Source organism: Lagopus muta, chromosome 3 (genome assembly GCF_023343835.1).
Source record: "Lagopus muta isolate bLagMut1 chromosome 3, bLagMut1 primary, whole genome shotgun sequence".
NCBI classification, from domain to species: domain Eukaryota; kingdom Metazoa; phylum Chordata; class Aves; order Galliformes; family Phasianidae; genus Lagopus; species Lagopus muta.
Window position 1 is genome coordinate 14,080,428 of NC_064435.1, and position 26,669 is coordinate 14,107,096.

Here is a 26,669-nt window from a genome sequence, read left to right on the forward strand (position 1 = left end):
AAAGAACATGTGAAAATGTTGTCATAGCCTATCTGTATAACATATGCCCTTGTACACTCAGTTCCTTGGCTATTGTCCTGGTTTAATTAATGACTTTTGTGGATGAAGGAGCTCACACGCTCTTTCCATGTAGGAAGGGAAGGGAAGGGAAGGGAAGGGAAGGGAAGGGAAGGGAAGGGAAGGGAAGGGAAGGGAAGGGAAGGGAAGGGAAGGGAAGGGAAGGGAAGGGAAGGGAAGGGAAGGGAAGGGAAAGATTTTTGAGGGAGAAATATCTTCAAGATTTTTGATATCTCAAAACTAAAACAGGGTAGAAATGCAGCACTGTTTTTCAGACAGCAAACATCACAAAGATGGTAGCAAGATCTTTGATCGGTGCAAGACTCAGTTACCGCGTTGCTATCCTCCCCCAGGATTTTGGGCAACCTGTCGGTATGGGACAGGATAAAGGGGCGGCAGGGAGAGCAGCGTGATGCAGAGCAGCACCTCGCACCTTCAGGCTGGGCACCTGCCAGGCCAAACCAGCACCGCGCTCCTGGTGCCTGGCCCTCGCTCGGGACGGAGGCACCCGATGCCCCTCAAAGGCCTCGGGCCGAGCGGCACCTGGGCCGCGCGCCGGCGGCGCCGTGTGTGCGGGCAGGCCCCGGACTACGTTTCCCGGCGTGCTGCGGGGCGGAGCGGCCCCGCCCGGCTGTCAGCGGGAGCCGCAGGTTGATCGCGGCGGCCGCAGATGAGCCGAGCCCGCGCGCGGGCGGGGGGGCGGCCGGGGCAGCGCCGTGTCGGCGGCCGGCACACTATGCGAGGCCGGGAGGATGGCGGTGGAAGGTAAGGGCTCCGCGTCCCCGGCTCTCCGTCCCCCCTCGGGGTCCCTCCCCCGTCTCCTCCCCCGGGCGCTCACCTGCGGCGGGGCCGGCGGGGCGAGGTGGCGGCCCTGGAGCTCCGGCCCCTCTCTGCCGCCCGCCTCGCCTCGCCTCGCCTCGCCTCTCCGCCCGGCCCGGCGCCCGCAGCCCGGCAACTTCCCCTCCGGGCCCGCCGCTCCCGGCGGAGCTCCTCCGCCTCTCTCCGCGGCAGCTCCGGCCCTCGTCGCCTCCCGCCGTGCCCTGAGGCCGTGAGCCTGGAGCCCCGAGGCTGCGTGCCCCGCTTCCTTCGCCCCCCGGTCCTCCCGAAGCCCGGTGCCGAGCCCGGCTCCTGGCGCGGTGCCCTGCCCGGGGTGCTGCCCGCCGGCGTCACCCCTTGGGTGCCGGCTCCTGCGGCATTAGGTGCGTGGCCCTGCTCCTTTTGGGATGTTAAAGGAGGGATGTGGATTGAACATGGCAAATCCCCTCCTGCTGTCTGCTTCTGAACTTCCCACAGTTTTTCCCCAAGGCATTGAGAATTCTTGGCTTCGGGTCCCATCTTGCTTTCTTCCGTGACTGCAGGACAGTTCTAGAGGTTTAGAGTGTGAGAAGCGGCCACCTGTGCTCTTCCTGTGCATACTCTGGGGTCTGTCATTCTTTTTTGGGGGTGAGGTGTGCTCAATTCCGAGCAGCCTTCGTTCAGCTCCTTTCTCAGGTGGGCTGATTTCAGTGCTTCTATCTGAGGCTGCATACCACATTGTGACAGCGATGCTGAAGCTGTCTTTTAAGTACTGAAGTGAGCAGCACAAATGAGAGTCAAGCTGAAACTTGGGCCTGCTGAAGGCAGTAACATCCTTGTAAACCAAGTTCTAAGCAAGGTGAACAAAACCACTGTATCTCAATAGATGTCTGTGTACATCTGAAGTTGTCCATCGTAAGTTTTCAGCCTTTCTTTAAGACATGCAGGTTCTTTATGCTCAGCGTGCTTTATTGATTAGCGTATTTGGTTATAATGATCTGTAATGACGAAAAGAAGGTAATGATCTGGAGTAAAAGTGTGTAAAAGTGCCTCATCCTGTGGCAGAAACTTAACTATGTAACTGAGCATGCGTGCCTGATGGTGGGTAAGTAAATGAAATGGGCTGCCATGCACCAGATGGTTCACATGCCAGTAGCAACCCCTATTTCAGTGCACTCTCTAATGTCATCCTTCTTTATTCACTTGAACTCCTCATCAGTCTGTTTGCTAGATTTTTTCAGGTCTGAAATAATTCCTCTCGTATCTGCAGTGCCTTCCATCTCAGGCTCTAAAAGCTTTGTAAATATTAATGAAGAAAAGCTCTGCTAAACCTTTGGGAAGCAGTGCTTCTCCTTCCTCTTGAGATGATTTGGGATTTGTTTCCTCTTTAACCCTTTCTTCTCATTTCCTCTCTCTGAGATGCATCCCTGCTGTGAGCTCTCAGAATATGCCTTCTTGTCTGTATGTGCTGCTTTTCCCTCGTTTTGATTTTCATCCCTCAATTGTTTTGCCTTCGGACTGCTGTACAACTCTGTTCCCCTCACACTACTACAACAAGATGACCACTTACTTCTGCAGCATAGGTAGCCACGTGGCTGTGACTACTTTCTGTGGATGTAGTTCATGTAAATTTAAGTTCTTATCCCTAGGTTTCTGTTGGGACCATGCTTCTTTGTTGAAGGTGCTTAAAAGCATGCTTTTATCTTAATGTGTGCTCCACAGTATCAATCAAGCTCATGGGTGTGGGCTGTGCTCTTTCCATGAACTGTGCCTCTTGGCAGGTAACATGTGGAACTTAGGGAAGCTGAGGTTACTTGTCTCTAATGGCTCCTGTCACTGCAGCACGTGGATTGTGCTCTATCAGAAGTCAAGCTGCTGTAGAATTCTTTAAACTTGAAGAGTTTTGTAGAAAAATGGCAGTTTACTGAACTCAAAGTGTCTTAGAGTCAGGAAACACAAACTGTTTTGTTTCTTTTTCCAGTTGATTTGTTTGTTTTGGTTGGGGGGAAAAATGTTTTCCTGCTTTGCTGCTTAGGAACTTGAGGGCATAACCTTCCGTGCATCAGCTGTAGAAGCTTGGGAATTAGGAAAACCCTGAAAACCTGGCTTAAGTAAGGCTGTATAGCCTTCATGGTTGGGCTTCCTGGGTCTTTATTTATTTTTAGTGCCACAAGGCTTCTGCACTCTTGGGCCAACCCACTTCTTGTATGGACTCATGTCTGGCACACAGCTGGCAGAGAAGGTTAGGTCCCTGGGGCACAAGAGAACCTCAGGTCCTGGAGCATGGCAGTTCCTGCTGGAGCCAGCATCCGCTGTCTGGCCAGTTCTGCCCCTGCTATTGTTCTGGGAAAACGCCCATTCCTCAGCTGCAGCCACGAACCCAGGGACAGTTTTTTGTTTTTTTTTCCCCTTTCAATTCAGGAACGCTCTGTGAGGCTGAAATGAAAATGCTTTGGGATGTTTAGTTTGTGGAGAATCTTTGAAAGAATCTCATTTTGTGTTAACAACCTGTTGAAGTTTTTCTCAAATTTGACTGTTTTCAGTGCTGTCTTAGAATGAACTACTGGAGTTTGCTTATGGCAACAAATATCTAGCGGTTTACTTAAAGAAAACAAATCTCTTACCAGGATGGTCGACAGAGATAGATTTGCAAATATGAAATAGGAATCTGGAGGGTTCTGGAGGTCTTTGGCAGTTACATGATATACATACCTGAGCAGGGGTTGAAAGGGATTCAGCCAAAATGGAGTTTGAATGTGGGTCACTGTATTTGTCTCGGAAGAGAGTGTGTGGACTGGGTGGTCCTTCGGGCTGCAGTGTACCAGTGCTTTGGGTGGATGAATGTATCGGTGTCTGCATGGGGAGGGAGCCTGTGCTCCTTAGTATGAGCCCATCTAGATGGGAGCACTGCCAAGGTAAGCCTATTTTTAAACCGAACAGTTTTGACAATGTTCCTTTAAGTGTTTTCTTCCCTCTAGTAAGAATGAAAGAACTAGGTCAGAGCCTGTAGAAAAAGGCTTTTGATCCCTGCGACAGTGTTCTCAGAAATACCTTTTTTTTGCTCTTGTGCAGCAGAGGTAAAGGGGGAAGAAAGACACGCTGATTTCCCCCACAATGCTTATTGCACAGGAAAGCCAGAGGCTGACAGCACCCACCCGATAATGTATGCCTGCAGGTAATCCCACACAGTTCTTTCCCATCTCCTGCAGCTCTGACCTGTGGTATCTTTAAGGTTCCTCAGCAAAAGAAAAAAAAAAAAAAAAAAAAAAAAAAAAAAAAAAAGACAACACAAAACTTAATTATGTTAGGGAATTGTTTCCTACTAAACATTTAGTGAAGTTCAGTCTAATATCTTCTGTGCATGGGATTTAGAAAGTACAGGTATTTGTTCACTGCTAGTCTCCTCCTGAAAGCTGATGAGAAAATAAATTCTCTACTGTACTGTGGTTTTTCTCGTGCTATTGACACTTGGATATGCCTACCAAAGAACATTTTTCACTAAGAAGTGGTGTCTTGCTGACATAAAATGACAGACTCTGCCCTTGCTCCCATGTGATCCTGAAGGAGACTGGAGACTCACAGGATGTGGGACAGTTCTGGGGTATGGAGTCAAGGTTAACTGCTGCAGGACTGAAGTTATCTGCAGCCTGTGACCAACTTCTGTCCAACCAGTCCTGAATTTTAGCAGTTTGACATACCTGGGTGGAAAGCCTTTGGGACTTAGTCAGCTCCAGCAGATAATCATAGAATGGCCTGGGTTGAAAAGGACCACAATGATCATCCAGTTTCAACCCCCCTGCTGTGTGCAGGGTCATCAACCAGCAGACCAGGCTGCCCAGAGCCACATCCAGCCTGGCCCTGAACTCCTCCAGGGATGGGGCATCCACAACCTCCTTGGGCAACCTGTTCCAGTGCGTCACCACCCTCTGTGTGAAAAACTTCCTTCTAATATCTAACCTAAACCTCTCATCTCAGTTTAAAACCATTCCCCCTTGTCCTATCACTACCCACCCTTGTAAACAGTTCCCCTTCCTGTTTATACGCTCCCTTCAAGTACTGGAAGGCCACAATGAGGTCTCCCTGGCGCCTTCTCTTCTCCAAGCTAAACAAGCCCGGTTCCCTCAACCTTTCCTCATAGGAGAGGTACTCCTCAGATCATCTCAGTGCCCTCCTCTGGACCCGCTCCAAGAGCTCCACGTCCTTCCTGCACTGGAGGCCCCAGGCCTGGTCGCAGTACTGCAGATGGGGCCTCACAAGAGCTGAGCAGAGGGGGACGATCACCTCCCTCTCCCTGCTGGCCACCCCTTTTTTAGTGCAGCCCAGAACACAGTTGGCCTTCCAAGTGCTGCTGTGTGTTTCCTCACAGACTTGAGATATGGTGAGCTCATAACTTGCAAAACCAACTCTGCTGAGAATGTTAAAGTGAGTTCAGAACCATCAGAAAGACAGCTTTGAAGCAAATTTTAGTGTAGTGACCTGTGGTGCTGTTCTAGGGCGTGCTCCAAAGTTCAGCTGTCTCAACAAGTATTCAGTTATTCAACATTGCCTAATTCCTAGGCCCCATCTAGGCTCAGATTAGATGTGTGCACACCTAAGTTTCCACGGAATCTAATCTGACAGATGGGTTTTCAGCATACTTAATTGCCTGCTGAGCAAGTAAGTCACAGACCCTGTCACTCAAAAACAGTTTTCCTCCATTGCTCTTGTTTTCTGTAATAGTTTCTAACCCCTCCTTAGCTTGAGGGACTCAAATATGGCTTGGAAAGAGCTGCCAGTTGGAGGCAGAGCTGATATGTGTCTCTACCTCTCCATCTGGATTGCAGATTGCAACAGAGGAGATCAACAGGACCACAGGTGTAGCAGAGGAGATTGGTAGGACCGGGATGCACAGGACGAGCAGGACACCTGAACTGCAGCCTTTCATCTTTGTGCTGTTTCTCTATGTAACTTAGTGACCATTTATTGTAGCAGTGCATCAGCAGTTTTGATGTTCTAGACTGGAACACAGCAGTGCTCTCAGCCCTTTTCAACTGGCAGCCTTGCTGTTGGTTTGTAACATCCCTTCTATCTAACTCAGCAACAGCACAACTTCAGAAGACAGGGGTTCCTATTGTGCTCTCACCCCAGTATGCATACAGCTTGGTGGCCAAGTGCTCCCCTGCACTGAACCACTGCTTAGGTCTTTCTTGTCTGAGTTGCTACCTTTGCAAAGTCAACTTCATCACAGTTCATTGCATCTGTCTTAAAAAAGACAGAGAGTTAACAATCCCTTTCCAGAGGTATACTGTAGCAATCTAAAGCCAGAAGTCTGTTTTGGACTGCAAGTTCTCATTTTGAGCAGGTACTCTACTTGGGCATCGTACAGGGAGAGACTACAAGTTCAGGAGGTGCATTTTGTGGCAATCGGGTACCCCCAAATTAAGTTGTGGTGACAGAAAATGGCTTTATGCTGAAGTCTCTTTGGGTGTATTTAGACTGAGTGGTAAGTGGATATGGTTGCAGGTTTTGTAGTCATTTTCCTCTACCTGCTTTCAGAAGCGAACCTGTATTAGGCAGGAATCAAGACAGTTTAGCCTTGGTACCTGGCTGTGTTTTCTTTGGATAAGATTTGATTGTAGTGTAAGAGTGTACCTGAGAACTCAGAAGTGCTTTCAGGTCAACTAATGTAGATACAATTCCATGAGTGTTAGTTCTTAGCCTTTAATATGTTTTGAAGACTCCATAGCTTCAGGAGAACACTACATTGAAACAGCCAATTTATATCAATGAATGGAATCCCAACACAAGGATAAAACTTATTTAGTGGTAGTGATGATGATGTATGAGTGAAGGAAAGGTGCTTTGAAAGCTCACTTTCTCCAGAATAGAAAGAAAGGCTAGTAACTGAAGACGGATACACATTACTTGAAAGCACTGACAAAGCCTGCACTGTAACAGCCCATGTTTATTGCTTAAATGGAACTTATCAAATGGAATTTTTCTTAAGTATTTTTTTTTCCCCTGAGATGTCCAAGTAAGGTAAGTAAATAAAGGAGGTTGTGTCATGTTGTTCCTCAGTTACCTCAGTATATGAGGCCAAGGCAAGCTGTATAGAGCCTCTGTCTTGGACTTTGCAGGACTGCTTGGTAACAAGGGTTATGGAAGGAGGGCAGCAGTGAAGAGCACTGTAGGTAAGGCACTGTGGCTGGGTGGTGTCAGAATTGCAGATTGGTGCAGGTTTTTCAGCTAATAACACCAGAGAGGATTATATCAAAAACATCTTCCAAGGCTTACCAGTGAGTGTGAATGTAACTGTCTGGAGATAACTTTGAGCTACTGTTTTGCCAATTGGACTTCTGAAGTGATGAAGCTAGCTTGCAGAGGTGTTAGAGGGCTGCTGCTCGGTGCACTGCATGTTGAGTTTCTAGGTCAGGGATGCCCTGTCCCACCTTTCTGTTCTCTCTTTTTGCTCAGAGGATGTGGTCTTTGAGGCAAGAACTCCCTTTTCTGTGAAAAAGAGATCCTGAGGTGGTTAGTCTGAACAATCCTATTGTGAGTTATTTCTCATGAAAGATGTTGCCTTTGACTGGATACAGGTATTTATCTTGAAGATAAACAGTTGAACAACTCATCATTCAGTTATTTGCTCAAAGCACGCAGAGAATGTAATTCTGAAAGGTGCCAAAGGCAAAGATGGAGAGAAGGGCCAGAAAATTGAGTAATCTTGAAGTCTTCTGTAACCATGTTGTTCATCAAAATAGCAAATAGAAATATGAGGAAGAGCTCAAAACAAAGCAAGAAACATTTTTTTTTTTTTTTTTAAATCATTGCATATTGTTCTATTTTGAATACTCTGTGCAGCATTGATTGCTGCACCCCAAAAAAGACTGGAAATAGTACATAAAAGAGCATTCAGCTGGTGAGAGATCTGGTGTGTGCTTTGAGGGAAGAGTCTGATTCCTTAGCCTGAAAACGAGATGGCCGTGAAAAGAACCCTTAGACATTGACGAATGGTTTGGAGAAGGTGAAAAAGGAACTAATTTACAAGGCAGAACAATGAAGGCATTGGATTTTTAAGAATAAAAGTAATTAAAAAAACAAAAACAAAAACAACTTTTCTAACACAGTGCCTTGGGTGCAGCCTTCAACCTTAGGCTGCTCTTAACCTGCCAAAGAAAAGAAAAGTCATATGCACTGCTCTTGCATCATTCCCTTAAGCATACAGAGCTAGACTTTGTCTGATCCTTCCTGAACACTTCTGTGAGAAAGTCTAGCTCATCTTGTGTGCATTCAGAATAACTCACTACAGGAACAGTAACCAAGAGGAGGATTGGTTCAGGGCAGCCCAGAAGGACAAGAGGAGGTGGGGAGTTGGACACTGTGTTGCAAGAATCTGAACAGATGGCAGTGTGTAAGATGTATATTGGGAAAAGGAAGCTACATAAAAATTGATATTGCACCATAAGAAGAACTGTCTGCTATATCAGGCCAATGGGACTGGGGTACAAATAGAAGTGGGGCCTAGATTTAAGCTGCAGCTGTAGAAATGGCATCCTGGAAAATGCTGTTTCCCCATAGCAGGTAGAGATGGAAGCTGCTGTACTGCAGTGCTGAAGTGAGCTGAAGATGGTCCAGTCCAACAAACCTTTGGAGACCCTGAAGCAGATCTGCTCTATACGTCTTACCCTTACCTGCCTATGGCATGAGCCACTAATATTGTTCCTTTGTCTCTGCACAGTGGCCTCGTTCTCTCTCCAGAGGCATTCTGTGGCAGCAGGGCTACGAAGCGGATGGTAAGGGAGCTGCTGTCACTGACATCATCCATCCGTCAACTAAACTTGGCTTTGAAGAGCAGATTCGTGACTCTGGACAGCAAGAGTTCCCTCACATATGTGCTGCTCCTGGAAGCAAGCAGATGCGCAGCAGGCCTGAGTGTGTGCTGAAGACACCTCTGCATTCAGTTACACAATTGAGAATGCTTACGGGGAATATGTGGCTGAACAGGAATAGGGCTTGAGGAAGATATTCAGCGTGGACTGTAGCCTTTCTTTAATGCAGTCCTGTCCATCTCCATCTAACATGGAACCTTGACAGCTTAATACTCTTGCAACAAACACTGATATCACTACTTATCTCCATTCCCCTGTGCATTTGCTTTCCTCTGCCCTGTGTCTGTGGGTTTGCTGTGGTTTTGGTGTGTTTTTCTTTTTGGGGGAGGGGATTTTAGTTGAGTTGATTTGCTTCTCTGCAAATAATCTAGTAAAAGGAAGAAACAGACTTTTCATAATGCAGTTTCAGAAAAGAAAAGAAAGAAGAATTTTAACGCGTGTAAATAGAAGCTTTCTCCTGGATCACCCTCTGGCAAAATAATTTCCTGCTTTCATCTAATGGTTTGTTGCTATGTGGACCAGCTGTGGTACTGGAGGGAGTAGGATGCAGTGGTATAGTAAGCAGTAGGAGGTGAAGGATTTTACTGGGGGAAGGAAAGAAGATGTTTCTAGGCTGTTTCGCTAAATGTACAGAGGATGGGATGACCTTGAAGAACTTAGCAGCGGTTGAGAGCAACCTCTGAATTTCCATGTGTTCAGCAAATACCAGCTTTCATTAGATGCAGCAGGGCAATGGCAGAGATCCGAGACGTGTGACTGGGATGGGGCACCTCTGATGCAGTAGTACTGACTGATGTGCATCTGAGCTGGGCTTAGTAGGCTGCACGGGCCTGGTTTGTGGTAGACTGTGAGGAGCTAATCTGTGAAGCAGAAATATTTAGAAGGTACTCATCTGGTGGCTACGAGAGAAATTCTTGCCAGGAATACTGGAACTACTGAAGACTACTTTCTCACCCAACTACGGCATTTGTTTTCAATCCACTTCCTCTCCAAGTTCACTGTCAAGACATCAGCAGGCAGCAAACAGTGGTATTGCCTCTGGAGTTGTCACCAGTCAACTGATGACAGACAGTTGATGTCTGGTGGATGCTTTTTCTCCATTGAGGGCATTCGTGTAGCTCTTCCTCTCTACCTACCTACTGATTTGTGTTCAATGTACGTAGGCCTCTCACTCCTGTAACACTGCCGTTGACTGGAACTCTGTGCATCTTGCAGACCTACTAGATGTCCAGAGGAGTTGTTTCACTTTTCAGGATAAACTTTATAGCTGCTGACATAAGTTTTCTTATTAACAAGGAATGAAAGTAATTGTTAATTTGTTTTGCAGTCAGTTGTTCAAAATATGTTTTTGTAAACATGCAGTATGTGTTACTTGCTTTCTTTTTTAATTTTTACTCTAAGATCCATTTTGCTTTGGGGTAATTCATTCTCAACAGTCCCCTTCTTTGCCAGTGTTATTCTCTTTGTAATCTCGCTGGGTCTGGGATAGACCTGTCTTATTCACTGAACTGGGCTGGTTTTCAATGAGCCTCTGTTGCTAGTGTGAATTCAAGAGCAGCTTGCACCAATTGTATGCTTATTAAAATAGAATGAGAAAATGCTTCAGAAATAATTTGGCTGCTCAGTCGTTGTCTCTGCTTTTCATCACACAATCCTGTTGCTGTTACAAAAGGCAGAACTTGCATTGCTGAGGCTCCAAGGCCTGTCTGGTATACTGACAGTATGCAGGCTGTCTCCTGAAGAGCAGGTGGAACAGAAACATCTTTGTTTAGTAGCATTGCTAAAACCTATGGAATAAGAAATGGAAAGTGGATGCTGCCATATAAAAGATGAACAGGTAGTTTCCAGTAGGAAAGTTGTCAAAAATGCAGGAGCATGTGGAGTGTGGTTTGGGAAGGAATGGTGCGTAGTGGTGCTTGGCTTGATACCATGGAGTAAATCCACAGTTGCAGTTGCTTTGTCTAGCTGTCCATGTCTGAGCTTTGAACCCAAACCTGGTGCAACTCATCATTAGTGGCACTTTGCAAAACTCCCCACAGCTCAGCCCTGGCACAGCCTATTTGTAGCTGCTTAATGCTGATTTTTGCTGCTGACCAACAGATGCAGATGTCTACGCGCCCGTGGTACTTTCACAAAATCCTTTGGGACTTCAGCCTTCAAAGAGTTTTCTGGTGAACCCACATTACCTGTATTGAAGTTGAAAAAAAGATCCTGAATGACTTGGGCTTCTTGGTTCTGTGTGGCTACTACTGATGTGCTGGCTACTAGCTAGGCAGATCAGAGCAACTGAGATCTTGAAGGCAGTTTGTCAGTGGGTTGCCTACACTGTTTACTAGGTACCAACATAAGTAGCAGGTTGCATTTATATGAGACTTAGGTTACAGCTTCAGCTGGTCCAAACTAATGGGTTGATGGAACTGTGCTAGTTTACATTAGCTGGATGTATGGATAAATAATTCCTGTGGGTGAAAATTAGACAGTTTCTCAAAACTAGAAGCTGATTCAGAAGGCGGATGATCCTAGCTTCCAGAAATTTGGGAGGAGATGCAGATCCTTCTGGCTTATTTGGTCAATTTGAGCATCAGTCCCTATCTGGAAATCTGTTGAAATCTATGTGAATGTCTCTCTGCAGCTGACCGACCCAGTTAGAGTGGTTTGTGACTGATACCAAGCAAGAACTCTGGGGAAATGCAACGCTCAGAAGTATACAGCTGCCTAACTGAAGAGCTGACTGCAGAATGTTGCATGGTTGGAGCTCTTGCTTTTGGTGAAGGACCAAGCAAAAATGGAAAGGTTGAGTAGAGTGAGAGCTGCTGTCCTCAGGGTCTTGCTGGATGCTCTCTTCTGGAAAGAGCTGTTCAATCTTTGTGACTCTGATGCTGGGGTATAGAGTCCTCGCTGTGTCTGACCTGAGTTTGTTCACGTTCCATCTGTATGGACTAACTTCTGCCCTTTCCTAAGGTAATGGCATTTTATGATGGGAATGGTAGGTGGCTTGTATGGACTTACCTCCTAGCATTGTGCAGCCAAGCTGTGGCATGAGTACATAAAAGAAAACTTGCATATTTGTAAGTATTTGATGTTTGAAAGTTTTCTAAGAATTTAGAGGTTGGATGGGTCTCTCCTGTGCCTGCTTTTTGCCTCAAAAGAGAAAAAGCTAGCACATGACTGTGATGCATGCAGAACACGGCAGATGAGTAAGAAGATGCTATTTTTGCTCAATCACTTTTCAGAATAGAGCAATTGTTATTGCATGTAACTCGAGCTCTTGCCAAATCTACTTTAATGTAGTCTTAATTGATCTGCTTAAAATTTTAAGCAACCAGCAGTATTCCCACTGAAACAGGTAGTTCAGACCCGTTTGACACAGGAGGCAGTGGAGCACGCAGAGGTAGCGGCTGATGGTAGATTTGATCATATAAGCCTGGAGCTCACAGATGGAGAGATTGAGACTTCCCATCTGGCCCTGCACAAAGCTGGGTGTATCAAGGCTGTCTTTTGAAGAGAGCCTTCAGGCTTTCGCAAGACAAGGTTTACAGAGTATCCTCAAGTGAAAGGCAGGGCCTCCTCCCAGATGCCGGTAGCTTGCTGTGGCTCTTGGTGACTTTCGTGTACCATCAGGCGCGCTCAGACAAGCTGTTTCTTGGCTGCTTGCCATCTGTGAGGCAAACATGTATGGGAGGAAGGCAGCTAGGGAAGCAGAGCATTCGCAGTGCCCTGCAAGCTCTCTTAGAGCTGCGTATGCATGCACTGAGGGCTCTGTGTGGGTGCAGAGCTCTGCTCATGTAGCAGCTTCTTTAGGGCAATGAATTTGCCTGCTCTGTCTGCACAGAAAGGACTTGGGTTTGCGTTCTAGTGTGTGAGAAAACAGTGTTGGATTTATTCATTTCCTTTCGTAGTTTTTTTTGGGGGCAGATGTGGTCATTTCCTCATTTTTGGGTGCCCAATCTGCCGTTATCTCACAGTTTCTGCTTCTCATAACTTGGCAGATCTAAGCAGTCTTTCCTTCAAAGTTATTGGAAAAAAGGCTATTTTCCTGTAGATTCAGCTCTACTATTGAGCTAGGCTTACAAGAGCACTTAAGTACCTTTGTTTTAAATAATAGGCAGTTTTTTTTCTAAATGTTATCTGTAGATCTGTGTCATTGTATGCCAACGCCATTCATCATGTGCCTGTTGCTGGGCTGCACAGAACACCCAGCCTTTCTCCTCAATAGTAATAAGTTCCCACCACAGAAAGCTTTCAATCCACATGAAGTAATAATTGTTGGGAAACCTGATTAGCTGTTAGATGGGGTTTTCAGAACAGGGCTAACTGGTGGGCATAAGGGGAAAGGAGAGCTTCAGTGACTTGAAACTGGATGATGAATTGTATTTCTGAAACATATGGATGATGTATGGAAGAATACTGGAAGATGTTCTACTTCAAAACATGATGATACTGGTGATGCAGTGTTAGGCTCATAGTGATGTGGAAGTAGAAGTCTGTAGACTTTTGTTATCTGTGAGCGCTGAAGTGGGTTCAATCCATCAAAGGGAAGTTCTGAGACTGTAAGGTTATTGTCAAGGCAGTGGCATGGGGAAGTGACCTGAATGCAGTAGATGGGATGATCTAACATTAGCCAAGACCAGGAGGAGGACAGGTAAGAGTCTGGAGAAGCGTTTTAGCAAGAAATTCCTTTGTCTTTATTTAAAGAGAATCTTTTTTTTTTTTTTAAGATGAATGTTAATTCCCAGAAGAGATGAGCTTTACAATTAACAAGAGTCAGCTGAGATGAGAGAAGTTCAGTTGTGATAAAGTTAATGAATTGAGATCTCTGTAAGAGCTGCTCAGTTCAGTCCTACAAGTCAAGCCTCATAGCTGTCAGCCCTCCTGTACCTCTGTATAGCCAATCTTGATGTTTAGAGCTGGCCTTATCTAGCTGAAATTATATCAGATGCTAGTTTAAGTGGAGGGCATGTTTTTACTGACCAAGCCTTGACCTTTTTCCCTGCTTTTAACAAGTCTTAAAAGAGCAATTATGATTTGTACTGCACATTTAAAGAGAGAAAAGTTCCACCTCTGCTTGCTGTAGAGCTGAATATATGGAATTTCTATGCAGTAACAGGAATAAGACCATGCAAGCAACTTCCCTTCTTTACTTCTGCGTAGCTGAGAGTTGGAGTTTATGCTGGAAAAGGCTCAATTGAGCTGACTACCTGTCAGTGGCTCACGACAAAGAGATATTAGCTTTGCCAACTGATTGGAATGATGCTTATTCTTATTTCTCACAACGCAGTTGTTCCTTTTGTGTTGGCCTTCTCCCTGTGCTGAGGCTCTGCTGTGCCCTCCTGAAGGAATGCAGCCAGCCTAGGCTTAGAGGTAAGCCAAGGCTGCAATGAGGGGAAAGAAAGGAAGAAAGAGATGAGCTCTTTCCTTCTCCCCCTGCAAAAGAAAAGAAAAGAGAGTTATCGTTTTCTCCCAACCTGATATCAGTAGCTAGGAAACAAATCTTTTCTGAGGCAGTCCATGCTGCTTTTAAACAATCAACTCTTTTCAGTAAAAAGATAATGGGGGTGTATGTATTTACCAGCAGCCTCTCCGATTTATTTTTTCCTCCTGTATCCTGAAGGAGCACAATATAAAGCATTGCTGTAACAGCACAAACATTTGTTACTCCTGAAAGAATAACAAGCTAAGAGTCAAGCAGCACCTTGCTGCCTGATTCATGTATTTCTTAAGCCATCCAGGTGATGATACCATGTTATCAAAAATCTGGATCATTTGTTCCCTGTAATCACAGTGAATCAGTGCTGTGACCTAGAAGGCTTTCTAGTTCATCCCACCTTCCTCCCCAGTGTGTATTGTCCAGAGCCCACTGGGAAGGGATGAGCAGTTCACAGAAAGCTTGCTGCTGGAGTGATCTTCCAGCTGGAATGAAAGACTGCTGTGCTTTCTGATTTCTCAGTGGTGAGAAACGGGGCTGACAGATGGATGCTGTGTGTTTGTGGGTGCTGCTGAGGTGTTCCAAAGATATAGAAGTCCTCGTATTCAGCTGGGCAAGATTCTTGCAGAAGACAGTTTGGTTATTTTATGGATGCAATTCCTTACCAAGTGTCTTCCATATCTAGCTTCTAGCCCCTGCTCTTCCACAGGGTGGTTAGAATACCTCTTAGTTTTGGTGAAGGTTGGGAACTGTGGTCTGAGATCTGACTGCTAACAGAACTGCTTCCATATACGTTGGGCTGTGGAAAAACCTGTCTTGATGGCTCATGTCTATCTTTTCTGTGGTAATTACTTTTTTCTTTCAGGTAAGCAAATATGCTCTAGAAAAAAATAATTGCAGGTGAGTGTGGTCTAGGAGAGAGGGAATTTTTTGGTATCTGTAGACACACAGTAATATAATTGTAAGCCACAAGGAATCTTCTTGAAACCTCCCTTGGGAACTTAAAATTGCTGAAGAGCAGCTGGGCAGGTTCATGATACCTCCCCACAAGGGCTGTGCAGCCAAAGCAAGTGAAGCCTGTCAGCTTCACTGCAGAATATAAAAGGAATTTGTTTTTTTTTTTTTTTTTCCTGACACAGAAAGAGGTTCTGCAAGGGAAAAATCAAGCAGCTGTTATCAAGTTTAGCTCCATTCTAGTCCTGTAACCAACGATAAAAGCAAAATCTGGGAAGGGGTTAGTATGGCATGTGTCCAGAAATACAAGGCTCAGAAGTTAGGAAATGCTTCTACTAAGGTTGTTGAGTTTTGAGTGTTGATATTTTGGTATGACTCAGTGGTGTGGCTGAGAAAAGCTGTGGGAAGAAAGGAGTGACTTGGCAGTCATCTGCTCTCCTTCCTCACTGATGAGAGGCAAGGCCAGAATGAAGAGACTTGCTTTGGTTTTGCCTTCAGCACTGGACTGAATGAGAGAAGAGAGACTTTCAAATGAAAGAGCTCTAGCTAGAATTAGGGAAGAGCCAACTTAGAGTTGGCTTGGGAAACTTGGGTGTTGTAACAGCTCTATGAAGAAACTGCAAATGCCTGGCCTGCTGGAATGATAGGGAATGATGGCAGGTATGAACAAGTGACAGCTGCACATCCTTCTTCCTTTCCATGCTTTTAGGTTCCCTTACATTCACTCACAGTAAGAGCGGAATTTAGTTCCACTGTAATTTACTGGTTTTCTATTGGCCAGTGACAGATTTTTTTTTTCTCTTTTAGAAATAATGACTGCAATTTGTAATAAAACATTACAGTTCTTTACTGCTTTCTACCACTCACTGTCATTAATGAATTACCCTTCATAGAATTATAGAATCATAGAGTTGCTCAGGTTGGAAAAGATCTTAAAGATTATCAAGTCCAACCACAATCTAACCATGCAACCCTGAGCTGTTTCCTTGACTTGAAGGTAGGAGATATTTTGATCCTTAACTTACAGATGTACTTACTGTGGTCCCTGTACAAATCTTTCACTGTTTACAAATATGTGGCTGTTTCTGAAAAGCCCAAAGAAAAAAGGCAAATTTTTGACCCTTTGGGTTTCCTTTAATTCTACACCAAGGAATTTCTATTATTTAGTGCTTTCAATTAAGACTCTGGGATTTGAGTAATGGATATTCACAAGGCACTGTAGCTGAAGGGCCCTTTACCCATTCTGAGGCTGCTGGAGCCTGTTTTCTGCAGGAGGCTTTTGGGGCTGATCACATGCATAGCTGCCAGAGCTGGCAGCTCTCATTCCTTCCCCTGCTCTCCACCCTTTACACCTAAGCCAAGCAAGAGTGAAAGGGCAGCTTTTATTTTGGCTTTACATTGTTTTTTTGGGTTTCTATTTGATCTATGTGAGCAAAGCTCTTCTATTGCAGGGGAAGTTTGGGCTATTAATTACCAGCTGTGCTAGGAGCAGTGCACAGAAATACAGAATAGAAATACAGCAATCTGATGCTTGCATGAAGGAGAAGTTGCCCTAGGATCCATACATCTTAAAATCTCTGCATGTGCCAAGCAAGTTGTTAAGGCTGCTCTCTATGTGAGTGCTGGAACTGCGAAATTTTAGGCAGAAAACAATTAAGCTACTGTGGTAGTTCTAAAAGTGCATTTCTGTGGTATGGTTTGCGCTCATTTGTTGGTTTTTTTATTTTTATTTTTTTCATTCCCTCTGGCTGCTTTCCTTATCCTGATGTCATTAGTCCACACCTCATTATATGCTCCTAGAAAGTGCATCCCTTGTGCTTGTTAGGATGGTGTAGGTGGTGATTTGCAGCAGTACAAAGTGCTGAAGGGGAGATAATCAGCTGGCTAAGTCATTACTCTATGCAGAGACCGACTTTCTGACTTGCTGTGCACTGCTTACTTGACCCTCATTGTTTGGAACCATGAATGTTGTAGTTAACAGAAAATGTAATAGAGAAACTTTAACTTACTTGCCTAGAAAAGAGGAAAAAGGTATGGCTGAAAGCTAAATACAGGCAATATATTGTCCTACACTAGTAAAAGCTGTAAGTTGAGAGTCTCAGACCCTGTAGCAGCGCCAGTAGGGTATAGTGTGACACAGAGGCCTGCATAAAATAGGCTTGTATAGTGCTACATTCCCTCTCATTTTCTTCCTCAAATATCTCACCCTGGATCTGTGTCAAGCTACAGACAGATCTTTTGCTGTTGTTTGACATAACTCTGTTCCCATATGGCATTTCCCAGTACTTAGTGGTAACTGTTTGCAACGTTTGGATTCTTCTTTCCTAAGCAGTGTTTTCCTTGTCGTATTTTTTCCCAGCTATCCATTGCAATCTGAATCCAAATGGTATTGATCATCCTGTCCCCACTGAAGGTATTAATCTGCAACTTGAAGGTGAGGGAGCTGAATCCCCCGCTGCCAAGAACAGCGGTGCTCCAAGAGGACCTGAATCAAAAGAGACACCCAAGAGGCAACAAGTGGAGCCAGAAATATCTAAGGTAGGTAGGACTGGATCCTTATGTATTTTAATTAGTCTTTAATAATCCATGCATTTTGAAGTCCTAACTGCTTAAAAAGCATTTATCATTTTATTGAAGGTGTACAAAAATAAGTATAAGGAAGTATGTGCTTCCAATTCTACTGTTTCTTGTTTGAAGTGCAGGTGAATGTGTGCACTCTGACACTTTGGGTATAGGACAACAATCTGTCACATTAGATATATTGTACTAATTTAAAATATATAAAGGAATATTTGAAGAAAAAAAGAAAAGGGGAGAGATTCTTTAAAAGCCCTGTTGTTTTCTTTGACCTTGCAGGGCCTAAAATCAGGTTTTGTGAGGAGGGAGAAAGGAATGCAGAATGGAAAATCTTTTTTTTTTTTTCTTTTTTTCTAACTGTATCTTTGAAAGTTAATAGAGTGAATAAAATATTCAGGGTTTTTTTTTTTTTTTTTTAAGGCTTTTTTAAGGTTAGGTACAGTAACAATTCAGTGACTGAATAAAAAAAGTATTCCCTACTGACATCAGTACAGCAAGTCTTACAAATATGTATACAATTATGATGTTTTATTCTAAAAAGTAACTACAATGTTAAATGTTTTGAGCATTTTACCCTCAACAATAAAGGCTTGATATGAATTCTACACTATGATATTTATCTAAAATGTCTAGTTATGAGTACAGCTTAAACTCATTTCATTCTGTCTTTGTCACTGAGCTAGATCCAGGCTGAGCTAGAACAGAGCAAAATCTCCCATTGGACTCAATCCTTGTAGGTCCTTCCCAACTCAGATTATTCAACATTCTATGAATATCGCTGCTTTTTGTAGTCTGTTTTGTGGCCAGTTACCAAGCAAGCTACTGATCTCTTTTGAGCCCCTGGCAAACATGTTTGTGCTGTGTTGACTCGAATCATTTATATGGTGTAAAGATCACCAAATTTTGCATGGCCTTTGAGACAAAGTTCAGCTACAATGCACTTACCCAGCCTTTTGCAGATAAAGGCAAGCTTGGCTGCCCTGTTTCAACCTCATCAGATGCAAATCTACCCAGTGCTGAAGACTCAGATATGTTTAACTTGGAGGAGATCTTAAAAGCTTGAACATGAACAAGCTTAATGACACAATAGGGCTTCCAGCTGAGAACAGGCTCATAGCTGTCATGGAACATAGACAGATTAAGCTCATCTTCACTTACAAAAGGCTCATTCTAGTGGAAAATCAGAATGAGGTGTATTGGTGATTTAATATAATGGAATCTTTCTCTACTGTGTGAGCTGCATGTTGGACTGATGAGTAGAAAACCATTTCCAAGACTCTGTGCTGGGGGTAATCAGGGGAAGAGGGGAAACATGCTGCTCTCCAGGTAGTAAAATCAGCCATTAGCTGCCTACATCTGATTGCAGTATTTTTATGTAGAAAGAGTGGATCATGCTTTGGATTTAAAAAAAAAAAAACAACCCCAAAAAACAAAAACACATCTGACCAGCAAAATAACCCCACCCTGAACTAAACGTTTTGCTTGATGGAAACCTGGCATAACAGCATCAAGCTAATCAAGGGGGCTGCTTTTTTCCACCGTGTTAGTTGCTTTGTGGTTTCTCATGGCTGGTATTAATTTAGCGATGTTTCTCATTTGGATTTATATGTTGCTGCTTGAGATGGCATGTCTTTTGTGGCTTATTCTCCCTTCATTTCAATATCATGTTGTTTCATCCTCTAAAATGAGAAGATATAGTTGGAATTGTGACTTGTGTGGCTTTAAGATTGAAAGTAAGCTGTCTTTATGACATTTGATACATGCAGTCATATCTGTACAGTGGGAAGATGAGAAGGAATAATGTTTGGCAAATAAAACATTTGAGCAGATCCATTTGTTTTATATTTCCTCATTGCAAAGTTATTTTTAAAAAAGGTTTATTTGCAGTCTTGAGTGTTCAGATAATATTAACACATGTGCTGCATCCACAGTAGGGAGACTTGCATCACACAAAGCAGTGCAGTGCACTGAGTGCCCTTTCGGATGCCTTATACAACATCATCTCTGCTTTCAGCTGTCTAATTTGTCTTCATTGGGATCAATTCCAGCACTTCAAGCCACTGGCAATTCTAAGGTTTTGCTGTCCAAAGAAACAAACAGAATCTCCTTTCTGATGGAGCATGTCCTTCTTTTTCTGTCCTCAGCTATGGTCTTGGGGAACAGCAATAACTCACGGGCTGCAGATGAGTTTTAAGTTCTTTTATGTTGTTGCTGTGTTGCAAACATAAAAGTACAAGTATTTGTTTCTAAATTTGGGACACAGGCAGGAAAAAATGTAGCATCAGCAAAGGAGCACTCATTTAGAAGCTCCTAATGAGTATGGAATCTAATTTTCATAGAGTGAGGTGCAGTTTAAAAAGGAAAATGGAATAATGATCTGTTTTCCTTGGACTCTGCTAAAGACCCAGCTTGTTACATATATCAAATATAAGCAAGCCCAAGAAAGTTTGATTACTTTTATCTAAATGATGTTCATGATTCATTGATGCTTTAGAAGCACACTTTTTGTGTGTAGACAGTTTATTTAACTAGAACCTTCTACATCTAACCTCTTCTGCGTGTGTTTTCTGAGATTCTCTATTTTATTGATACTACTTCTGAGTTCTTTATGTGGGCCCAATTTTTTTTTTTCCTGAGACCTACTTTAGTCCCAAATGACCTGCCTCACTGTGTTTATACAGAGATAACTATATATGATGCTGTATGGTATTTAGAAGTGTAGTAAAACTTTCTTCCTTCATTAGAGGCTTTAACAGGAATCCTTTCTGAACCAGGTTCAGAATATCATCTGTAGCACAAAAAGCTCTTCCAAGGCTGCCCACGTGCTGTACCCATGAAGTGCTGTTCATTGCTAGCATGAGACCCCAGTCTGAGCTGTTGCTTATTAGAGTTTATTTATATCATGGAAACATAGAATGGCCTGGGTTGAAAAGGAGCACAGTGATCATCTAGTTTCAACCCCCCTGCTATGTGCAGGGTTGCCAACCAGGAGACCAGGCTGCCCAGAGCCATATATTATATATTACGTGTTATAAGTAAATAATAACTTTTAAATAAATTTATAATTGATTTGGGGAGTTTTATTTTTTAAGTAACGTGCTTATATCTGATTTGTCTCGTTATGTGGGAGCATCAGTAGCAAATAATAAAGGTTTAATAATGGCAGCCACTGCAGTTAGATGTTTGTGTCAGTAATGGCAGATTTTTATCTGAGTTACAGATGAATTAACAGTCCTTTGTTATGTCCATGAAAACTCTGTAAGGAAGCTGGTAAATGAAGAGAAGTGTCTTACAGTGTCTTCTGTTGATGACTGCTGCGTTGCCTCCAGCAGAGGACACTTTTTGTTATAATATATATGGCTCAGTATTTCTTGATTGCTTTTGTTTTCTTAGAAAGTAGTTTTTTCCTTGTGACACCAAACAGCATTGAAAGGCTGACCCACTCAGCAGGAGCAGAGTGTTTATTGCTGCCTGCTGGGCCCTGATCAGGATCGATGTGAGTAAAAGCAGCTCTTCTACCCTCATAGAATCATAGAATGGCTTTGGTTAAAAGGGACCTTAAAGACCTTCCAGTTCCACCCCCCTGCCATAGGTAGGGTTGCTACACACCAGATTGGACTGCCCATCCGAACTCACCTCGAGTACTTCCACTGATGGGGCATCCACAGCTTCTTCGAGCAGCCTTGTGCCAATGTTTCACCACCCTCTGAGTTGATACATTTTCCCTGATATCTAATCAACACCTTCCTTTTAGTTGAAAACCACTCTCCTCTTGTCCTGTCACAGCCTTCTGGAGAGCTCAGCACTGCCACAAGAGTGCTTTGGATCTAAGTCTGGGAAAGTGTCCCAGCAGAAGCTATAACACTTCTAAGTATTGAGGGTGGTTGGTAGATTCTTTTCAGAAATACAAAAATATTGTATTACTGTCCCCACTCTTCTGAAACTTTCTGGTGACCATAAGATATATGAGCAAGAACCCAGACTTCAGCTGACTGAAGCTGACAAATGTTGGCCCTGGGCAGCCTGGTCTGGTATTAAATGTGGAGGTTGGTGGCCCTGCCTGTTGCGGGGTGGTTGAGCTTGGTGATACTTGAGGTCCCTTCCAACTCAAGCCGTTCTATGATTCTCCTGGGAAAGTGAAGATTCAGTCTCATCCTGCCTGGTCTGTTGTACTCCTTAGGGTTTTGCTTTGAAATTGTGCAGCTTGGTGGAAGGGTATCTGAATTGCAAACCCATAATTATATTCCCATGCAGGTGCAAATCCTGGATGCTGAAATGGTACCTTACTGATAGCAAGGTGTATTTTGTAGAGAGGTAGGTAACAATCTAAAGGTACTACACTAAAAACCACTTCCCACTATTAAATAGATAGCTTGAGTGTTGTTTTTAAATTAAAAAATAATAAAAATTAAATATAACTTTTTTCCTCAATCTCCTCTCTTTGAAATAGTGAAGAAACACATACAGCGTAGGATCTTTTGTAGGACTAGCAGAAAAAGCAGCAGAACCTGAGAGCACAGTACATCTCAAGTAGTTTTATACTATTTTAATAGTATTACACAATTGAAATAATTATCCTTCATGGCAATGAGCCTTTCTAATCCCTTGTTCTGTGGCTATTAGTAACGCACAGTGGTTATCATGCTTGCTTCTCCCTTTATTTTCAGTGGGCTTTTTCTGTCATTTTTTGCATAATTAGAAGTATCTATGATCTTGTGCTTTCAGGTTCTGAAATTTTTGATGTCTACAAACCTTTCTTTCTCAGCTTATCATTTATGATTCTGACTTGTCTGATGTCTCAGAGGGGTGAGTTCTACCTCTGTCCCAGGCAGCGAAATGGGAGCACAGGGTTTCTCCTTGCATTGCAGGCAGCTGCGGCTCTTTTGTTTTGGTTTTATTCCTCACTGGAGGGAATGAAGTGCTGGAGTAACTTTACCTGCATGGAAAAGTTTAATTGTATGGTTCAGAATTGAAATTGTAACTAGCCAGGAAAAGAAAGAAACACATCTGGCTTTTTGGGGTCCTGTAAGTCAGCTTTTTTAGGAGGATTTTTTTTTTTGGAGTCCACGTATATTTCAGTATAGACTATTTTTCCCCACTGCTATATCTTGCATTCTTGTTATGGGATGATCCTTGCTTTTTTGTGCCATGATTTCTGCATTCAACATGAAAGATCTGTCTTGTCCTGCTCATCAGTGCCCTGACTGCATACCTGGGGATTCTGAAATATATAACCTGACAGCAGCTGCATACAAGGAGATCTTACCTGAGTTCGTGCGGTGTGCTCTACCCAGGACTGTGTAAAGAAAAGAGGGACGTCTCTAAAGACCATTTTTTCATTCCCTTCTCAAGATAGGATTGCTCTCCTACTGCATTTCTTTTTCTTCTTTCTCCCCATAGGAATTCCAAATAACTAGCTCAGGCTGATACTTAGCTCTTTAGATGGCTCTACAGAGAGCAGATGAAGTTTACTCAAAGAAGATAAGACCACTATTGCCCTTCTGAACTACTTGATGGGGTCTTTTACAAAATTAATCTTTATGAGTAAGCTTTTCGATTCCATCTGCGTTACTGATAGCAGGAAGAGAATTTCCTGTTTTTCAACCCTCTTCTCATTGGACTTTTATTTAAAAAAAAAAAAATCAACAGTGAAAACATCCTCAATACTTACATGAGCACAGTGTAGATGTGAAGGAAGGCAAGGTGTTGCCTGTAGGAAATGGTGCAGCCTATGACCCTGCAGTGTACAAGGGTGATGCAAACCCACAGCAAAATGGGGACTCCAGGAGCAAATGTTTGCATGTGTAGGTTAAGCAGGAGCAGATGGCTACAAGAGAGAGGCAGCAGTGGGAGCACAAGGAGGGAAATGTAGACTGTTTAGGCTCCTATTGTCCTGTGAAAGCTATCAATGTGAAATTTGTGTTCTTTCCTGTTATGCTAATTCGAATAGGAGCAGCAATGCAGTACGTGTTAGCAAACATAAGTGGTAAAAAGCCGTGGTAGCACTCTAAAAGTAAGTGAGATGTTTAATACTATAGACACATGTAGACACAGACTCATTGTTTAGAAGTGCTTCTCTTGAGCAAAAGAGAAATACAGATAAAAAGATGGAACAGCTTTTAGAGGAAAAAGCAATTCCATGCAGCGTGCAGACGCATAATGTACTTACACTGCCTGTTCTACTGCTTGCCCTGTTTTGAAGCTGCTCCACAATGCCATCCAACACTTCTGCTTTCACTTTGAAGCTACATTCAGGGTTTCATGGAGATTGCTTCAAAAATGAATCAGTGTTTTAATGACACAGATGCCTTGATGGGGAAGAAAAAAAATACTGAATTGCCCTTTAAAGAAAATAATAGAATTCTGATTAGAAGGATTACAAAATGTATTATAGAACAATTTAGCATTTAAAACAGGAAAGCGGTTTAATGCTTCATTGCTGGCACTGTGGGTTCTGCAAATTGTGCATCTCATCTGTGCTGTAACAATAATTTCATTAATCTGCCACATGTGCTCACTGGACGCTTCTGACAAAACTGATTAGCAGTTGCTGTAGTCCACTTTTCTCTCTACAAATGAGAATTTATTTACCATTTCAAATGACATAATTGCTTAGCACTGTAAGTAAAATATGTTACAATCACAAAAGGGGCGTGTAGGTGTAATAGCCTTGATAATGCCTGAAGGGCTTTTCTTTTGTTATCAAGCTTTCACTCAGTGCAGAGGTATGCTAAGGAAGGAAGTGATTTCGTTAAGAGGTGGAAAAGGATGGCTGGTCAGTGGTCTTCCCTCAGATATAGTGAGTGGAATAGAGCTTGTTGATGATGAGGGCAACTTAAATGAAGTGCCTGTGTGTAAGTGAGGTGCCTCAGCTCCTGTTATGTTTGCTGGAAATCTAGTCTACATACTTGGAGACTAGGGGAGGTTTAAGCTTGACCTGAAGAGAGCAGAACTCAGCTGAGACTGCCTACACTTCATGGATTACATTAAGACTAGGCCAAAATATGTCAGTTCTGTCCTCAACCTTACCAGCCAGCCCTTCTGTTTGATATTAAAATGTCTAGTTAATTGGTGATAGGTGGGTGGTTGGACTGGATGATCTTGAAGGTCTTTTCCAACCTTGGTGATTCTGTGATTCTGTAATGGAGGCAAAATGTTATGTTAGGAGACTGCTTCAGAAATAGCTCTTACCTCAAAAGTTATACATTGAATACTTAGCCATAGTCATGTGCCTAGTCCATTTCATGATCAAAGTGGTCTTCCAGCACGCAAATGCTGCCCAAGCTGGAAAAAAATCTGTCCTTTGAGTTAAATGGAAAAGATTGGAATGTGTGTGTCTTCTTTTCTGCTTCCTTTCTTCTAACTGATCTTTAATTTTAAATCCTGTTATTCCCTAGAAGTGAAGTTCTTGATCTGTGTCTCAGTTTTTCCAGCTGTAGAAAGATGATAATTAGGATGAGTTAAAACTGTGGTTTCAGTAGAAAGGTGAGCTTTGAAATAAATCTGCTACCAATGTTTTCTTGTGTATGCATACATGTGTGACATTGATTCTCCAATAGCTTTGCCATGTGTGCCCGAAGCGTGGAAAATACTGATGAGGCCAGGCTGCAGCAGGATAATAAATGTAGTATGTTGTCTGCATGTTCCTCTTCTTGTCCACGGGGACAGATTATCCAGCTGTTTTCCATGGTGGGCGATGGTGAAGGCCTCCACTGGTGCTTTGTCTGCAGTTAAAAGTGCAGTTAACCTACGGCAGGGCTCTACCATGTTTGGGGCCAGTAGTCACTGTAAAAATGCAGACAGGAACAGTGTTGGAGATCAGGGAGTCTTCCTGGCATAGTCTAATTTCACATTTTGCAAACACTAATTCTTGTGGTCATGTCTGAATGTGGATGCCAGTCAGAAGTGTTCCTATTTTATCTCTGGTCCACAGTTAGCTGCAGATTGGTTGTAGCTGTTGTGCCACTGCAGAATGTGGGAGAAGGACTCCCAAATGTTAAAGCAGCCATGTTTGGTGATGCTGTGTATTATGACTTGGGCAAACCAAAAGTAAGGAAAGTGTCATATTTAATGAAAGACAATTCTTCCTTTTCCCCTGCTGGTGTGTTGTTTTGTTTTGTTTTGTTTTGTTTTGTTTTTGACCAGTTGCTTGGTAAGCAGCATGGAGTTCATTGCCTGTGATGCCACAGTGTGAAACCCAGACAGTGCTTTCACTTGGGCATGGCTTTACTTGCCTTTCTGCCACCTTCGGCTCTTCTGGGCCAGGGCTGCTAGTTCTGCTAGAGTGCCTTTGTGCTGGCATTCAGGGAATTTGCAGGGTGAGTCTAAAACCAAGAAGTATATGCAAGTATGATGGACTCTTAAACAACTTAAGTTTGCTGTGGGAGGGGAGGGGAGGAGGGAGAAATGCAGCAGCATGTTTCTTTGAATTTTGGAACTGTCAGTGTTACTGTGCAGCTGAAGCCTCCTGCACTTGGAGAAGACCAATGCTGTTGGTGGTTGGAAGCAGGATCAAGCCTCAAAATTAATTTCTCTTCAAGAGAGATTATAGAAGATGAATCCAATTCCTTCATGAAATGTCATGAGTTCAGAAAAGATTACCTTTTGTTTTTAGGCTATTTACTTATTTAATTGTTTCAACTTTTGAACAATATCTTGTTCTGTCCATGCTAATCTGTTATGTTCTTCCATTCTCTTAAGTATAGCAGCTTTCATCTTTGATCTTCTAGCTCTAGGGGACCATACTCATTGACACACGGTCTCTTTTTGCTCACGTTTTGTCTTCACCTCTCCTGCCAAATTAATCCTGTTTACTGCTACAGCTTCTATCATTTCTTGTGATCCATCCACCCATGGGACTGCTTCTGGAGAAGGTCTAGAGTGTTACTGCAGGAGGAATTATCTGGGCAACATGAGCCTATGCAAAGAGTGGCAACTGAGGAGGTACATAAATTAAAAGGGATTGCTGGTGTTTAGGTTTAGAGAGGAACTAC

General features: G+C 43.3%; 1 protein-coding gene across 2 annotated transcripts in view; it reads left to right on the top strand.

The window, feature by feature from the left end:
* Window positions 1-691: 691 nt before the first annotated feature.
* The window catches only part of SAMD12 (sterile alpha motif domain containing 12), a 177,441-nt gene continuing 151,463 nt past the window's right edge, over window positions 692-26,669 (top strand). For both annotated transcript variants that reach the window (XR_007375813.1, XM_048939590.1), the window contains exons 1-2: window positions 692-822; window positions 17,459-17,637. Coding sequence is in view for 1 of the 2 variants with exons in the window: in XM_048939590.1 (XP_048795547.1) it covers window positions 810-822; window positions 17,459-17,637 (192 nt within the window). In the remaining variant the exon portion in view is untranslated. The remainder of the gene's footprint in view (window positions 823-17,458; window positions 17,638-26,669) is intronic.